This window comes from Balaenoptera ricei, chromosome 2 (genome assembly GCF_028023285.1).
Source record: "Balaenoptera ricei isolate mBalRic1 chromosome 2, mBalRic1.hap2, whole genome shotgun sequence".
NCBI classification, from domain to species: Eukaryota; Metazoa; Chordata; class Mammalia; order Artiodactyla; family Balaenopteridae; genus Balaenoptera; species Balaenoptera ricei.
In genome coordinates, this window is record NC_082640.1 from 175,233,209 (window position 1) to 175,250,645 (window position 17,437).

At 49.7% G+C, this 17,437-nt stretch overlaps 1 protein-coding gene across 7 annotated transcripts in view; it reads right to left on the reverse strand.

Moving 5' to 3' along the window:
* The window catches only part of CCDC88C (coiled-coil domain containing 88C), a 124,371-nt gene that overhangs the window by 56,501 nt on the left and 50,433 nt on the right, over nucleotides 1-17,437 (reverse strand). For 6 of the 7 annotated variants that reach the window (XR_009500984.1, XM_059914834.1, XM_059914836.1 and 3 more), the window contains 4 exons: nucleotides 16,230-16,299; nucleotides 3,607-3,665; nucleotides 2,743-2,826; nucleotides 212-352 (listed from right to left, as the gene is read on the reverse strand). Coding sequence is in view for 6 of the 7 variants with exons in the window: in XM_059914834.1 (XP_059770817.1) it covers nucleotides 212-352; nucleotides 2,743-2,826; nucleotides 3,607-3,665; nucleotides 16,230-16,299 (354 nt within the window). In the remaining variant the exon portion in view is untranslated. Of the gene's footprint in view, nucleotides 1-211; nucleotides 353-2,742; nucleotides 2,827-3,606; nucleotides 3,666-8,156; nucleotides 8,245-16,229; nucleotides 16,300-17,437 lie in introns of those variants that run through there. The other variant, XM_059914837.1, reaches the window with a different exon arrangement.

Consider the following 17,437-nt stretch of genomic DNA (forward strand, 5'->3'; position numbering starts at 1 on the left):
GATGAACAACTACCTTCCCACGGGGCTCTCGGAGGTGACCGTGGGCTGCAGGGAAAGTGCCCGGCTCCCGCCCCCCACCCCGAAACCAGAGAGACAGGACCAGGGGGCAGCAGGCTTGAGACAAAGAGTCAGGACGAGGAGGGTGGCCGCGTGGCCAGGGCCCAGGCGTCCCTCCCGGACCTGCCAGCCCACCACCCACACGCAGACGCACCTCCGTGCACTCGTCCCTCTCGTCGATGAGCCGCCTGAGGTGAAAGACCATGTTCCTCGACAGGGCCTCCAGCTCCTCCGGGGCCACGTCCGGGAGCTCCAACCACTGCAGGTCGAACACATTCTCCTGGTTGTGGGTCACCTGCGGGCACAGGTCAGGCGCTGCAGAGGTGGGCAGGGTACGGCCGGGGGTTCCGGGAGCTCCCCGACCCCGCAGCCAGGGGGTGGGGTCACAGCTGACTCGGTCCCTTGACATCATTGACAGATTTTCCGTGGAGAGCAGGGGGCTCCTCAAGCGAGTGCAGACGCCCCTCAGCCAAGTTCCACTAGCACAAGTCAGGCAGGGTGTTAAGTCAGTCTCAACACCGGCTCCAAGAGGACACGGATTGTTTTTAATACCAGAGAGCTCTCCTTATAATATAGTATTTCCCTAAAAATATACTGTCCTCAGATATTCTTACTGAAGCATCAATTTACAACACAAAGAAGGTAAGTCCTAGGGATGCCAGGACTTACAAAGAGGGACTGTATGTTAAAAAAAGATAGAATCTAATGCGAATATGGCAAATGTTAAAAATCTTATGTTGGAATGTTGGGTACATAACAATCTTACATTACTTTTTGGGAAATATTTCATCGTCTAACAATTTTCAGGTAAGCCTGTATCTCATCCCCACAGGCCACAGAAGACCTCCTGGATCTTCCCTTTCCATCAGATGTGAGTGGAGGCCCGTAGCTATGTCTACACTGGGCAGCCTCTTCAACGACTCTGCCGACCTGACCTTCTCAACCCGACACCCCCAGACCAGCCAGAGGAGGCAGAAGATCAATTTCGAGTCCCCATACTTCCAGTTTGGGAAGGTGAGTATTAGCACACTCGAGCCTCAACAGGGGAAAACGAAAAGAAACCAGAGAGGCACACCAACAAAAGTTCTTAAGTTTTTCAGAGCAGTAAATGGAGAGACAGAATAGTTTAAAAACAAAGAAACAAAGACAGGGCTCTTCAGTTTCTCAAAAAACACCTGCTTTCTTACCTCTCCTCCCTTACGAAGGAAAGCTGGGATTCAGTAAATCTCCGAGAATTAGGAGAAATCTCACCCCATTGTACAGGGCGCCCTAAAGGCCCGGAACTGGGATTGGGAGGCCGGGTTCCAGGCCTGCTCCATGCCAGTGTTTGGGAAAGGCCTCTGGAAAGGGGGTTCAGGGGTGCAACCACAGCTGCACACCAGTAACTCAAGGAGCTTGGAATGAAAGGCTTATGATGCTCCTCCTCCCAGTTCTGACTCAATGGGTCTCCTATGGGGCCCGGGCACCTGAATGTTTAAGAAGCACCCAACTAATTCTGAAGTCCTGTTTCCATAGCCAGTCACCAAACTTGATAATCTCGCAGGGCTTCTTTTTTGGGTGCATGCTTTTTAAAAAAAAAAATATCCTGCTGGCAGAACAGGGGAGGGGAAACAGTGAGTAGCAAAGACCTAGCTAGTCTCGAGGACCTAGTCCCCAGATACATTTTCAAAACACACAGACACACGAGGAAAGTTACAAGGCAGAATGGTTCTTAGGCTAACAGGTCACTGACACGAATGGTTGAGAATTATTTCCTACAATACTGATGGGCTTTGCTGGACCCTCTACCTGCCATAAGCTGCCTCCGTCTCCTGCTTCAAATCCTGACTGCAACCCACAGTGCCCTAGGCGGCTGTGGAAGCCCAGGAGCCTGTCCCCAGAGCCGGCGTGGGGAGCTCTGTGTTCAGCTGCCTCTGCCAGTTACACACCTGCTCCTACGTGCTCCTGCTCATGTCTTTTTCATGCATTTATCTCATCTGTCCAATTAGATGGAAGGCTGAACCATACCTCCTAAGATAATTAAAACGTACAAGGCTTCTTTTGGAGGAGGGTGGGGTGGAGGTCTGGGGACTAACTCTCAGGCGGGTGCTTGGTTTCCAGGGAAACTAGCCCTTCAGTTGATACCACCTCTGCCAAAGTCAACGGCGGAGGGAGGGGCTGCTCTTAGTGCAGAGCCCTCCTGACCCCACCCGGGGGGCCGAGTCTCCGGATACAGCCCTTCTGGGACTCGCTGGGTTTTAACTTCCCAAGGGGTGGCAGTGGTTTCTCTGCCGTGTCAGTGACAGAAGCAGTGAATCTCTCTATAAGGATCAACCATTTGAAGCAGGGTGACATTTGCCAGAATACATTTTCAGGGACTGTAAATCAAATTCTGAGCCTAAACCACTTGACAGCTCTTAAAAATAGTCTGAATCCATATTAGGCAAGAAGAAGAGGCAAAAGAAGACTTGATTGAGGTTTTTTTTAAAAAAATTTTTTTCATTTTAGCAGCCACTTTATTTTAGCTTGCTGACAGCTACCTTTCCAAATCGAATCAATTTGTCTGTAGTGTCTGAAACCTAAAATTAGCAAAATCATTAATGGGTGATGTGCTCTTTAGAATTTTCACTGGTGGAGAGGGCCTGCCTGCTGGGTGCCATGGGAGCAATGGTCCACGGCTAAGCCCCACAAAAGCTCCCCACCTACCTCCTGTATATGGGCCACGATCCCGGCCTGTGTCTCAATGTCCAGCTGTTTGATTCTTTCGATAAATTCCTCTTTCCTCTCACACTGTGGAGGGTTACAAGTGTTAATGAAACTGTTTTACAAGGGCAACCTAGGGCCGCCAGAGCCACAGAAATAGTTTCAAAAGGAGACACCTACCCCATCCCTGGCTTTTTCTTCTATAATCAAGAGTGCTCTGCCCTCCTACCAGCCAGCCCCCTCACACTGAGGATTCTCTAGAAGCGGCTCAGACTACGTATAGCACAATCACCTGGGGGGGTTGTCTTTAAAAACACGGGGGGGTGGGACACAGACAAGCTCTCCAGGGGATTCTTAAACAAGTAAAGATCAAGAACAGCTGGTTTAGGGCAGTAGTTGGTAAACTTCATCTGTAAAGGGCCAGATGGTTTAAAAAAAAAAAAAAAATCTTAGACTGGACAGGCCATGGGTCTCAGCTCTGCTGGTGTAGTGTGAAAGCAGCCACAGGTAATCTGTAAAGGAATCAGCATGGCTGTGTCCCCCTAAAACTTTGTTTACAGAAATAGGTGGCAGGTCAAATTTGGCCCACAGGTTGTGTGCTGACCCTTGCTCTAGATGTTCCTACACTGGGGACAATTTGCTAATGGCACCCGGCCCCAGGGATCCCCACCTGGCCTCTTGCCCAAGGTGCCCTGGTGCTAGAAATGGTTGCCACCTAAGACGGTGTCACGTCTCTCGCAGGAACCCTGCGACCTTCCATCCTATTGGGCTGAAAGCAGCTTCACTCCTACCTCACCGAAGGGGGTGTTTTATCCCCACAAACCCAAACCTAAGAGCCCTCCTCTCTGCCCCCTGCCCAGTCCCTACCTGGACAGCACAGCCCAGCACCAACAGCAGCACCTTCTTAATCTCCTCCATACTCTTCCCTAAATCAAAAGAGCAACACAGTTAATTAAGCTCAACTGTTTGTAAAATTTCACCAGTGATACATACAGATCTGCTGCAGGGGGAAAAAAAAATCAAATAAACTAAAAAAAAACCCTCTCTACCCAGTGATATGCACTTAAGGTGTACACACTCCATCTGTTTTCTCCATATGGGTTTGTTTTTTTCTTAAACCAAATGAGAATGCCGTCCATAACTATTTGTGGCCCTTTTCCGTTCACATGTATCATAAAATCTTTCCATGATAATTAATGAATATGAGCATCGCTTTTTAGTGTGTGTGGTAAGCAAAGTACAATGGATGAGAACAGTCCCCACAGGAAAATACTCAATCGACTCTGAAATAAGAATGGACACAAACTTGCCTTTCCATCCTGCAAAATCTCATACAGACGAAGGAGAAGAGTAAAGTGAACCCCCATGCTCGTCACCCGCTTCACATTACCAGCATTTTGCACATTTATTCCATCTCCTCCCCACCGCTGCCGCCTTTGTTTCTCAATGTCTGGCTGGAGCATCCCCCAAAGCAAGTCCCAGACACCACACACACATCATTTTTGATGGTCTCATACTTACTTTGTACAAAGGCCACAAACGAATTCAACCACTCACTTTCCAGAGATCTGATTTTTCAATATTTTAATCTAAACGATGCTACAAAGAACATCTTACAGCTAATTCTTTATGGACATCCTGACTCCCTCCTTCAGGATAAACTCATCTTTCAAGCTTTTCCTACTTCCAAACTGCCCTGCAGAAAGGCTCTGCCATTTTTCTCTCTCACAACCAATATACCGTAAGTTCCACTTCCCCACGCCCAGACCAACACTGTTTTACTACTCCTTCTCAGCTTTGCCAATCAGGCCAAAAAATCCTATTTCATCATTTTACACTGTGTCTTTTCCATTATGCTTGAGGCCAAATGTGTCTTCATCTGTTTATCAGTTTCAGTCACTTAAATAAACAGAGTCAGGATACAGGAGCTCCAGACCTGAGTTGGTCACCAGGAGGCCTGTGACGGGAACAAGCCGTACTCTGTTTCCCAGTCTCTGTTTCCACATCTGTGAAAGGGAGGCAGCTGGCCTGGGTGACGTGCAGGGTGCCTTTCGGGTGAGAAGCTCTACGGTTCTCTGCCCTTTTCATAATATCCTGTTCTCTTTGGGGGGAGAAGGGACATGCTAGAAAAAGCATTGTTTTCCTGAAAGGCTTACCAACACCCACTCACACTGTGCTAAAATGGTCCAAAGCATCATCCATGACACCTGGGATGAAGAAAACCAAACTCATGTTCAAAACTAGTGCTGTGGTTCACTTCGGGTCCTTGGGTGTCAGGCGTGTATGGAGTAACATGTGACTTCATCCTAATATCTCTCACCTGAGAAATAGCTAAAAACAGCTTTTCCTGAGATGACATTATTATGGTCGAGTCTCAGAACTGGGGGCTTGGCATCCCCCTTCCCACCGCCTAGTCTGAAGGTGGGTGGGATGGGCTGGGGGGCTGGACCAAAGGGTCCCTGCAGAGCACTCAGATTCCACACTCTTAAGAATCAATCAGGTCTGGTGTTGCAGATCAACCCATGATGATCAAACCTTCTCTTTGCTAATAAGTGTAGAACTTCATCAATGTTTGAAACGGAAAAATTCTCAAAGACTTTAATGGATTTTTTTTCCACCTGAGGCCTTTTATTTGGCCCAAGAGGCTCTAATCCATAGACATAAATACGTGTACCACCACAATGACTCACTTCTCTATGAAGGCTGAGGTGGTGATCAGTCACGGTTTTAGTTCTGATACAAAGAAAAGGACATACCCGGTTTTAGTTCTGATACAAAGAAAAGGACATGCCCGCCAGAGTATTAAAAACTCCAATCAGTCTCACCAAAATCTTCCCCTGGCGATAGTGCTCATGCCAGCCCACGTGGCCGTCCTCACCTCTCTCCCTTCACGGTCAGTCCCCAGATGACTGGCAAGGGACCCTCGTAAGCCCTTTGGTGCATATAACAACTACAGAACCCCCCCCACAGCTGTCACCAGCTCCTCGTCTGCAATGATTCACCTTTCATAGGCCGTGTACCTGGTGCTGTAGCCAGCAGAGCTGACACACAAGAAGAAAGCATTTTAAGGGCCTTGGATCAGCTCAAACAGAAGTCAGAGTTCACGAAGAAGCTTTATGTACTCTTCACAGCAAAGGCCCCAGAGGATCTAATTATATCATACTCTGGATAACTTAAACAACTCCGATGATCCCTTCTCCCAGCCTACAGCAGACAAAACCGGCAAATTAAAAGTGGAAAGGAGCGCAAGAAAGGCCCACTGTGAGTAGCGAGAGGATAAGCCAGTTATCCGATAGCAAGGAAGAGACGGGAAATCCTGCACACATACACGAGGGCTTAAAACTACAGTCTGAGGCTGTTCAGTGAAAGAATGAAGGGCTCTGCTCCCTCAGCATCCTGTAGTTACACACAATAACAACCGTGAGTCATTCATTCATTCCTTCCTTCATTCATTTACACCCATCAGACAGCAAGAAAAAACTAAATCTGATCCAGAGCACTGTTGGAAAAGTATGGAATTCCAGTTTGTTAGGTTTTGTAACAGAGGGGGAAAAAGGATTTTAAAAGCAGAGAATTAATTTTAGAAAAATGTTCAGGGAATAATTATTTAAAATACACTTTTTGGTGGTGAACAGGGCACTAGGAAATTCACCTCTGCCTTCGTTCACGTGAAGTGGTGCTGTGCTCATTCTCACCAAGCTAAGTAAATAAAAACATTTGCTATTAACAAATGTATCCTGTGGTTTTTACCCCTACACAAATTCCTAGGAAACTTAAAAAGAGAGAGAGAGAGAGAAAAGCAGAAGTTCCCTCATTTCTCACAGAAAGCTGATGCCCAATTTCTCTCAGGATTTCTGCTATTTTCAAAATCTACCAGATTGTGGGTTTTGAATAGTTCCAAAACACATCATAAGACTCTCTACCGGGTCCTTGCCGGCAAGGATGGCTCAGTGACACAGTTACACAGGCAAAGAAGAAACAACCCTACAGACAGCTCCCTCCCAAGCACCTACTAGGTGCTGGGTGCTTGCTGAGAACATACCCATAATCAACACAGTCCTCTGAGCTCAGACCAAGAAAACCAGCAACTTCTATGGGAACCCAGAGGAAGGACAACTAGTTTGTAGTAAAGATCAGTCAAGGCTTCCTAAAGGAAATGACTTCTGAGCTGAGACCCCAGGATGACGAGAGATTTGGGGGCTTTTCAGGCACAGGGAATAGCACATGAAAAGGCCTAGACACAAGAGAATATGGTGCTGCTTGTCAAATTATAAACGCTTTGTGCTTAAGCTTATTAGAGTGGGTTTTCATGAGAAATGGGAGGCAGGGTAGGAAGCAACGTGGATTTCTGTACCTAGTGAGTCACAAGCAACCAATGGGTGGGGGGAGGGCCGAACACATCAGACACCCTTTGCACCTACCCACAACCCCAGGGGGAATCCCATGACAGCCTGAGCCTAATGGTCGAGTCTAAGAAAAATCTTACTTACTTACTTTACTACCTGCTTCCTGGAGTCTTGACACAGAGAAACTCACTCCAGCCTTTCTTAGCAGAAACGGAATGCATATAGGCTGACCTAAATTATACATAAAGCTACAGATGTGTGTAGCAATCAGCTTCCAAAACAGAAGGGAAACTGATACCGCATGTGTGATAAAGGTGGACCTGGGGATAGAAATATAGTGGGGCAATTAAAGTACACCAGCCTCTAAAATGTGGAGACTGAATCAGATCAGGATTGGAAAATTCCCTGACTTTCTAATCTTGAGTCTGTGGCAGACATAACTAGTCAATCACAACACTTTCTTACCGAGCCTGGAAGGAGGCCTCAGAATCCTTCTGAACACAGCACTCTCGATGTAGCCACTGCCTGACACGCAATGAAAGCTGGCACATGAAACAAAACCCAGCTTCCATGCCTGCTACACAATCAGTGGGGTCCTTTTGGCTCTACTCTTTGATTCTCTAAGACGCAGTCATTTGAATGTTCATACATTCTCTGGATACGGAAAATCAATCTTGTGTATAAGTGATCACTGGGGTGTCAAGGTGGGGATTTAGACAAAGGAAGGCAAACAGCCCTTTCCAGGAGGACCACAACCCCAGAGGCCCTGGGTCCGTGAGTCGCCAGCCAGGGTGAGGGTTTAACCCTCTCAGCCTGGAAGGACTGACCCACTGGAGTTAATCCTGCCCTCCCCAAGTGCCCTTCACGTCTACAGTCCATTACAGCACTTTCATATAACATGCTATCATTTGACTTAATCCCCAGAGCAATCCCCAAAGGCCAGTATTAGCTCCATGTTACAAACAAGAGGAGGCTCAGACAAGCCGAGCCACAGAACTGAGATTTGGTCACCACCTGCTCTCTCCTAACTCGCTACCATCCCCCTCCCTGAAACTGCCATTATTTATTTACATTTCCTTCCAGAGCAGGGCTCCCTCTGGTTTAGCGTCTGATCCCCGTGCCACAGGGCAGGTCTCTAGCCAGCGTCTGCTGATTGAGTGACTGACGGTAACTGTTAGCATCGTGTCCCAGGGAGAAAAACAAAGAGAACGTTTTCAGTTTCCATTCTTGTTGAGATGGAGATATACGTGTCTGTGTGTGTGTGTGTATTTTTTTTTTTTTTCTTAATAATTCTACATTCTGCTCTCCTCTGACTTATGTGCTGGAGTCAACCACTCACTGTGCTTTCCCTGGTTTCTTAGTTAAAAACCAGTCATTTCATAAGGATGATTATGGGGCTGTCTCACTGATTTGAAGATAGCACTGCACTGAACGTGACCCTGTTTCTCCTCAATGCATAATGACATCTGAAGACTCACCCGCACGGGCACAGTTCTATGGGCCCTCCTGGGGGGCTCTGCTTACACTGAGAAGAGCTGTTATTATTTTGACACGGTTACCTTGTGTTCCATGAGGAACAGTGTGGACGGTAATTCCTCGCGGGTGGGCACTTAGGGACCCTCCATAATAATACCCGTCCCAGGTCATGGGATGGGAGGCAAGCACCTCACAGCCTGGAGAGCGACTCCTAGGAAACCCTCACTTAAGACTGCTTACACCTAGAACGTTACACGTGTGACCCCCACCAGGCGCTCCCCCATTTATTAGTCATTCAACAAACGTTTATCACATGTGGACTTCGCAGGCACGAAGCCACACGTCTGTTGGAAATGGTGTGGGTGGCTCCAGAGCGTACCCGGACCCCCGGCCCCGTTATCCCACCGTCTCTCCCTCACCCCCCCACGCCTGCCCCCCCCCCCCCCGCGGGGATCCCTCACACCACCCCGTGTGGGTAACGAGAACCTCTGCCCAGACGCCGCAAGGCAGCCCCTCCCAGACAGCGACTTCAACAGCTACGTCAAGCCCCTCAGACAGCGCCATCATCAGACAGGACTCCTTAGCCCAGCCTGCCTAGGCCGCAGAAGCTGAGAACTAATTCATTCCCTAGCACCAAACGACTGAGGATCAGAAAAGGAGCAGCAAACCACAAGAACGCAGCTTGCGACCCAGAGTCTGCACTGGCTGCAGGTGAGACGGTGGCAGAGGCTGGAGGTGATCTGAGAAAGGGTCCCTCCCACGCACCAGGCAGAAAACGCGAAGCCCCAATATTATCGGTGAACACAGAGACCTTTGACAAGTAAGAGCTCGTCCCTCCTCCTCGGACAGCCACGGCCACAGAGAGCAGTCCCGCTGGACGCCATGCACGGTCACGCAGCCGGGGCGCCCCCTCTCTGTGTACAGCCCATCACCAGGAGGTGACCAAACAGAGTCTGGTTTCCAGGCAGGTCCCGCGGCTGCTCCGAGGGCTGGCATCTGGCCACGCGCTAACGATTGCTGTGCTTGCTGCTAACCAAGCTTTTCACGTTCCTAGAAAAGCTAAGTGCTGGCACTCAGCTCAAGGGCCCAGCAACCCCCTGCGCGCTACATGGACCGGAGAATTCATTTCTCAATCCAGCAGGCCGCACAGAAGCAAAGAAGCAGGCCGCAAGCCATGCCATGTGAAATCGCGTGTGGGTGCTTTTCTGAACCTGCTCCCTCCAGGAGAAAACAGGAAGCATGAAGAGGATCGAATGCCTGCAAGATTAGCTTTTCTTTATTTACTTACTTCTTCCCTCCTCATTTAAAGGACCTAAGGTTTCTGCAAACACGAAAGTTTTATATATATATACAAACATGATCAGAATTCAGGAGAAATGAAAAAATAGCTTAAGGTTGGGAAAAAGAACTCAAGAATCGCTCATTAACACCTAATGGCAGACCCTCGACCCACCACGTCACTTGGCAAGCAGGGCACTGGGGCGGGCAGAGCCACAGGAAGGTGGCAGGGGAGGGAAGGCAGCCCGCCCGCTTTCTAAAAGAACAATCTCAGCGGCAGGAAGACTGTTTGTAATAAACCAGACTTGGAGGCCTCTCTCCGGTCACTGGGGTTGGAGGTGAGCCAGCCCCTGGGTGCACTGGCCCTCAGGGGTTCCAGCTCGTCATCAAAAGGCAGAGCGGTGCAGTGAGGGAAGGTTTCCATGGGATCCGAGAAGCACATCAAGGACGCCCTTGATAGGAGAGCAAGTAAATCCTAGAGGGTTAAATATTAAATTCCAAGGAGTTTCAGGAGTTCCGTTTCCCGCTGGCCTTTGAAACCTAAACTTCAGCTGTGACAGAGACTTCCTCCCTGTGCCCTGAGCTTGCCGCTCCTCATGGGACTGCCAGCACACTTCCACTCCTCTGAACTTGTCACACCTGGACACCTCCCTCTGCTGCTCTGTCGAGGGTTCTTCGAGGCTCTGCCACATACCGCCTCCTCCAGGAAGTCTTCCTGACCTGCCCAGGCAGAACTGATTGCCCGCCTTGCACTCTGTGGGACGCATGCTCGCACCACTTCTCGCCCTGCAACAGGCTAGTCATGGACACTTTCCTCCCCTCCTGCCCCAATGCAGACTGGGGGCTCCTTGAACAGAGACAGCCTATTCGTCTCCATGGCCACTGGACCCATGGCGGGCATCTGACAGAGAAAGCTGGAGAGGGGCTTGGGCTGAGCTCCTCTGTGAGGAGGAGGGATGCAAGCGCGTTCCCGTCTTCTATTTGGGAGGGTCAGAAATTGGCCTTCTGGTTTCTTTGGCCAGAGCAGCAGGAGAATGGAGGTCTGCAAGAGCTGTGAAGCAAGGATGTTTACAGAATCTGGGGGCACAGGATCTCAGACTCCTCAAGGTGCTCTCTCTGTCCCTGGAAGCCCCTTCTGTAACCGTCACGAGAGAAAAAACTGAGGACGAGGACCAGATCACCGAACAGCAATTAATGGGAGGCTATCCTCAAAGGTTCCAGCTGTGTTCACAGACATGACCCTGTAGGGTGCAAATACGGGATCAGCCCCTCCTTGGACCCGGGAATCTTGCCTGGCATTTAGAACTCAAGAGACACCAGGCAGAATAATGACAGTGGCTGGTCCTCCTGCTTGGAACCAGTGGCTGACCGTCCACATACCTAACCATCTGCGTAACTTACGGTAACAAATACATCTTTTACCTATGGGACCACCATGCTGTGTGCCTCTGAATGAGTTCCCTCCCCTCTCTGGGCTGGGTTTCTGCACCTACATGGCTCCACCCTTTCCATTCTAAACAGCTTAGGAGTGATCAGCAATTCACAAGTCTGAAAACCACTACTGCACTTGGATACAAACCTTGGAAGAAAACACAGTGCTCTCTTCCAGCATGATTGCTCTATGATTCATTGCAGAAATTAATTTGCTAACACCCTGGCTTCCTGTCAGACAAATCTAGTCTTTTTCGTGTGTGTGGCACAGTGACAGGCCTGGCTGCTGAGAAACCAGAGCCTGAAGTTCTGGCCAACGCCTTCCCTCATTTTAGAGATGCCGCGGACATTGTGATCTCTTGGTTCTCATGTAGAATACGCTCTTCGATAAGCCATGTAAATATGTTTAATGGATGCACAGCTGGCAAGACGGGGGTGCAGGCAGTTTTCAGTGCATCATTACCGGCCTAGGGCAGCCACACACATGGTGTTGGGCAGAGGTCGACTCTCACTTGACCCTGACCACGGACACTTGACCGCTGTATCTGTGAGAGCATGTGGTTAACATCTGTAAGGATCACTAGCTTGATGGAAGAGGGAAGTGGGGACAGGAGAGAGAAACGACAAAGTGGGTCTCCAGCACTTATGCTCTGTTTATTCAGCACCTACTATGTGCCAGGCACTGCTCTAGACACTTAGAAGACATTGGCAACAACAACAAAAACCCCCAAGATTCCTGCTCTCATGACAGATGACATCCTAGAGGGGGAAAATTAAGCAGTGCAACAGACATGGAAAAATAAGTAAATGAGAGAGTATACTGGAGGGCGTTAAGTGTTATGAAGAAAGGGAAGGCAGAGCAGGATAAGAGGGCTGGGAGTCCTGAGGAGGAGGGAGGGATGCAGCTGCAAACAGGGAGGTCATCAGGATGGGCTGCACTGAGAAGGTGATATTCAAGCAAAGACTGGAAGGATCTGTTCCTGTGAGAATCTGGGAAAAGCATTCCAGGCAGAGGGAACAGCCGGTGCACAGCACAGGGAGAAAAGTGACATAATCTAACTTTCTAACAGGAGCGGCCGCTGTGTTGAGAACAGACAGCAACAGACAGCACGGGGCAAAGGTAGAGAGGCAGGCAGACAGAAGGCCACTCCGGTGCTAGCCAGGAGGATGGTGGTGGCTGGAACCGGTGGGCAGCGGGGCAGGAGGAGAGAAGAGCTCAGCTGTTTGGAAATTAAAGCCAGGGCACTGCCTGAGGAATGGGTGTGGGGTAGGAGAGAAGGATACGTTTTGGCCAACTGGAAACAAGACAAAGGACACCCTACAACATCCAGTCCTTGGGGTCCACACACGGCCCAGCCACCGGGGAAGGCTTTTCTGCTACACGCCACTGTATGGACGTGAGGGAGGGTTAGAGCAGGGTCCTGCAGGACCCCAGGCCAGGCTCCAAGAAGCGGCGTCTACAGTAACGAGGCGCTGGACAGACACTTCCCCGCGGACGGGTATCCAGGGAGATGATTATAAAATCACACACAATCAGAGAGGAAATCCAGAGGTCATTCGAGGTACAAACAGGAAATAAGAGAATGGGGATTGGGGGCCAGGAGGGCAGACATTGAGGACAGATTTTTAAAGTACATGAAGTGTTTTCTCACATTCATTAAACCATCCTTGAATCCCACCCAGGGTAGGAAAAAAGAGAACATCCTTTTGTCTGATGGGTGCAGGATGATAGACATATAGAAAAATCGTCTAATAGTATTTAGTCATGACAGCTTCCTTTTTTAGGTCAGAGGAAGGGGGATAAATGCTTGGTGTCTTGGGATCATTTAGAGTGAGTGTGTGTGTGTGTGTGTGTGTGTGTGTGTGTGTCTGTGTGTGTGTCTGTGTTGTGTGTGTGTGTGTGTTGTGTGTGTGTGTGTGTTTTGACTAGATGTTCTGCTGGGATCTGTCCTGCCCCTGCCCTGGCTCCACTGAGATGCATTTACCAAAAACAAAAAATAACAGAAAACTGAAACGTTATAAATAACAGTACAGTGTCAACATCAGCCAAAAAGAGCACAGGCATGCTCCTGAGCCATGTGGCAGAATTCGTAAAAAAAAGCCGCCCCACAAGAAAGAAACCAACTTTGTTCTTTATTTTAAAAGAAACCCCAAATGCTTCACGCATCTATTTTTAAAATTTAAAACAGAAAACACTATTCCACAAATATGTCTCTGGCACTCATGTTTGTGTCTTCTCGCTGGTGCACCTCTCCTGCCAACCTCCTCTGCTCTCAGAGCCCCCCCGACACTCCTGTCAAAACCTACCCATGCGTGCGCCCAGCTCTCACCCCTCCAGCCCTGACTTCAGGGGAGGCAGCCCCTCCCCTCTCAGCAGAGCCCGCAGAAGCTGCTGTCAGTCAGGCCCTGCCTGCCAGGGGCCTTCTGAGCTTGCTGCAGCGGTTGGGATTCTCGTCCTTAACTTTCCCAGGGCTCCCGATCTCATCTCTCCAACTTCTCCATCAGAACTGGGGCCAGAACCTCTTCAATTGATGTGCACTGATTCTATACAGTGCTGGGGACCAGAGGGCAGGCAATTCACCTGTCACCTTAAAAGCGGCTTCCCCACAGTGTTCTAAAACTGGATTGTTGGGGAAGGTTGCACAACTCTGTCCATTTATGAAAAAAAAATCACTAAATTGTATACTTAAAATAAGTGAATTTCATGGTATGCAAATTATACATTAATAAAGCTATTAAAAAAAAAATCAGCGTCCACATCTCTGCAGGTGTTTCTGTCCAGCGCCAGACCCGAGGTGCGACCTGGGTTCCTTGCATGTGGACAGTCTCTTGGCCCCATGTGGTTCAAAGGGGCCAGAACAGAGACTCAGCTAGGGGGAGGGCTGGAGCCAGGGTTCTGGCGAGTGGAGGTGCCTGCCGGAGAAGGGGCGCCCAGAGGGCAGGCTTCCAAATGGCAGCAGGTGGTGGGGGGCACTGACAACGGGAAGGTGGCAAGCCATGCAGTATGATGGGGTGATGGGGTGACAGGCTGCCTGGGTGGGGGAGGAGGACGTGGTTAGTGTTAGATTGAATCATATGCCGCCGTCATTTTTGTAGGTCAAATGGTTGAACACTGGCAATCGCCTACAGCTCAAGCTAACACCTGTCTGTGTGTGATACGGACAGGAGCTCGGGCTCGTGGGTTGGATGGAGCAAATTCCCAATCGGCCCCTCTGCTCACGGGCTAAGTGACTGAGGGCTTGCCACTTCAACTCTGTGAGCTGCCGTTCTCTCATCTATAAATGGGATGGCACGGTCACACCCCAGAAGCGCATTTTCCTTTCCATCTTTAAACACGTGTCCAATGCCCAGCACACAGTAGGCTCACCAAAGGCTCAAGCAGGGAGTATCCTTCTCTCCTGCTCCGCTGCTTTCCTCTCCTCATCTTACGATGCTGTCTCTAGAGCAGATGGAATAGTAGAACTAAGCCTGAACCACCAACCTCTCCGGGCATCTCTCTTCTAACATCAGCCCCTCAGATAAGTCAGGACAAGCAGCACAGTTCTGCTCAGCAAAGCAGACCCTCACTTCCCTGATGTTCCTGCAGAAACACAAGAGTCCCAACTGTCCCTGGAGCCCAGGGCGGCATCTGGCGTCCTCTACCTGGGGGAACCATGAAATAAAGCCAGTAAACAAATGGCCCTAAGGCAGAGCTGGGGGTGGCGTGAACCAAGGGCTCCCTGTTATTAAAGTACCAAGTGGGGCAGGGTGTTCACTGCCAGGGGCCACCAGGTGGGCCTGGGTGCGCTCTGCAGAGCCAATGTGTGAGGCTGGGGGTGCTCACGGGTCAGCGGCGCCGAAGACGAACAGGAGGTCAAGGAACTCCCTTCCTTTGGCTCCCGTAGAGAAAAAGGGAAGTGGGGCCCAGGAGGACCCAGGAGGCCCGCCTCCACGAACAAAGTGATTAAATGCTCAGCTGCCCTCAGCCCGGTGGCCCCAGAAGCTGCTGCTTCTCTCAGGGCCAGGGCTCCTCTATGAGAAACGTCCTCGACGGGTCACTTGGTACACTTCTGCTTTGCTCTCCAGCCAACTGAGCTCACGTGGACAGGAGCAAGGACAGCCAGACTCCAGGGAGAGCAGGGCGAGGAGGTACCGACAGAGGGAAGCTTCAGTTCCTTCTGCAAAGCCTCTAATGTGGGGGATCCTTCCTGCGTTCCTTGACTCCACACCTAGTCCAGGAGGCTAACAAGGTCTCCACGGGAACCAGGGAAGTTCCAGTCAGCAAGCACATCTGTCCCTGGGGCCTGCAAGCTTTCATCCATGAGCCATGGGTACAGGTGTACGCACACAAATGTGGAGGGGAGGAAATCTATCACCCTGTTTAACCAACCCAGTGTCTTAACTGTCAGGTATGAACTAAGCTCTGGCTCTCTGGAAGGTGTCCAGGAGGACATTTCAGTCTTTCAAAGTCACACCGAGTGTCCAAGACTAGGACTTAGAACCTTGCCCACTCGGGCCTCAGAGACCAGAGGGAGACGTGAAAACAGACACACGACAGGATGTCCCGGTGAGATCTACCATGAGGGGAATAAAGCAGCACAGGATCCCAGCGGAAGGGACATTAGCTCCCTCCAAAGATTCTTTCCTGCCAATAGAGACCACACCCCATGATGGTGTGAGGAGAGACCCCTGGGGGTCCACCATACAACTCGGGCCCCTAAGCCCGAGGCCTCGCCTGCCTCTGTGCTCGAATCCCAGGGGTCAGAGGATATATTCTTAAGGAAGAAATGTGCTCTTGGCGTGATGCCTCAGGGTAATAAACCCACCCTTTACAATCACACCCGAATGATCACGTGCTTTCACTGTGCTGGCTCCAAGCTGGCAGCCAGAGCTCTGCCTCTGACAGCTGCCCAGGGCCGATGGCACTGCCCAGGCTCTACAGGGGGTGGGGTGGTGTGTCGGGCGGTGGCTTTCACTCACCAGACAGCGGGTCTTTGCCAATCATCAAGACATTGGGCAAATTCATTACGATCAGCTGCTGGAGAACTTCCTACAGAAACAAAGGGGAAAGGATACCATTAAGAACAGAAAACAAAATAAAGACTGATTAAGACAATTACAGTTTACCAAGTTGCTGGATGAGTGTGCCAACCATTAAACAGTAACTATGAAAACTCTATATAACAGGAAAGAATAGTTAAGATACCAATAAATGAAAAGTCAAAAAAGCTAATTGTGCTTCCGCCTTGATTATTACCAAATAAAAATTAGGTCTGCGTGTGTACAGAGACTTTGGGGAAAAGAAGATATATCAGATGCTAGATTAGCAGGATTAGGAGTTTCTTTTTAAAAGATGTCTTTATTTTTACGGTATGGTTTGCTTGTGCAATTAAAAAATACAGAATAAAGTTTAAAGGGATGCTACTGCGTCTTTACAAGCTGACGATTCGGGATCCTAGCATTCAGCAGGTCTTTGGTACAGGCTGTAAGTGAGACTTCTCTCTTTTCAGCAGTGACTTCCCTGGGGGAGGGATAAATCACAGCTACTCTGTGCCCGTCAGAGAGGGGGCACACAGGAAGTGAGATGCCTTCTGCCCTCACACCAAGGGCCTCTGAAAGAAGGCCCAGGCACCAGCCATCGGCCATGTCCCCTTGGGGTAGGGATGGCTAACAAAGTTCTCCTTGGAGGGTGCCGACTCACCACTCATGCTTCCCAGAGCAATTCTCAGGGCACGTTGGTCTTCCCTGCCCAGATGTGCCTTGCTTTTCACAAATCGGAAGATAAAAAAATCTGATTTTACAGAAGACAAGCAAGGTAGTAGGATTCGTAAGTATTCTTGGTCTTACAAAAGTGGTCACTATAGAAACTCGTGACCAACAAAGCTCCTCTTATGCCTTTAAAAAAAAATGTCTCCATTGAGACACGACTTTTTTTCCAGCAGTCGCTCTACTGATGACGTGATGAATCTCTGTACTCAGTACACTGCCAACCAGCACTGATGAAGAAAAAGGGGACAATTAACACAGTCGGCTAATCCCACAGGGCCCAGCTGGACACCTCAGAGCTCTCTGAATCCTGAGAACGGTGGCCTAGGCAAGCACGCCTGGAGAGGCCAACACCTTCACAGAATGTACAAAATGATTTGAGCCACCCTCCTTATTATCTTTCCATGGCTCCTGCCACACCA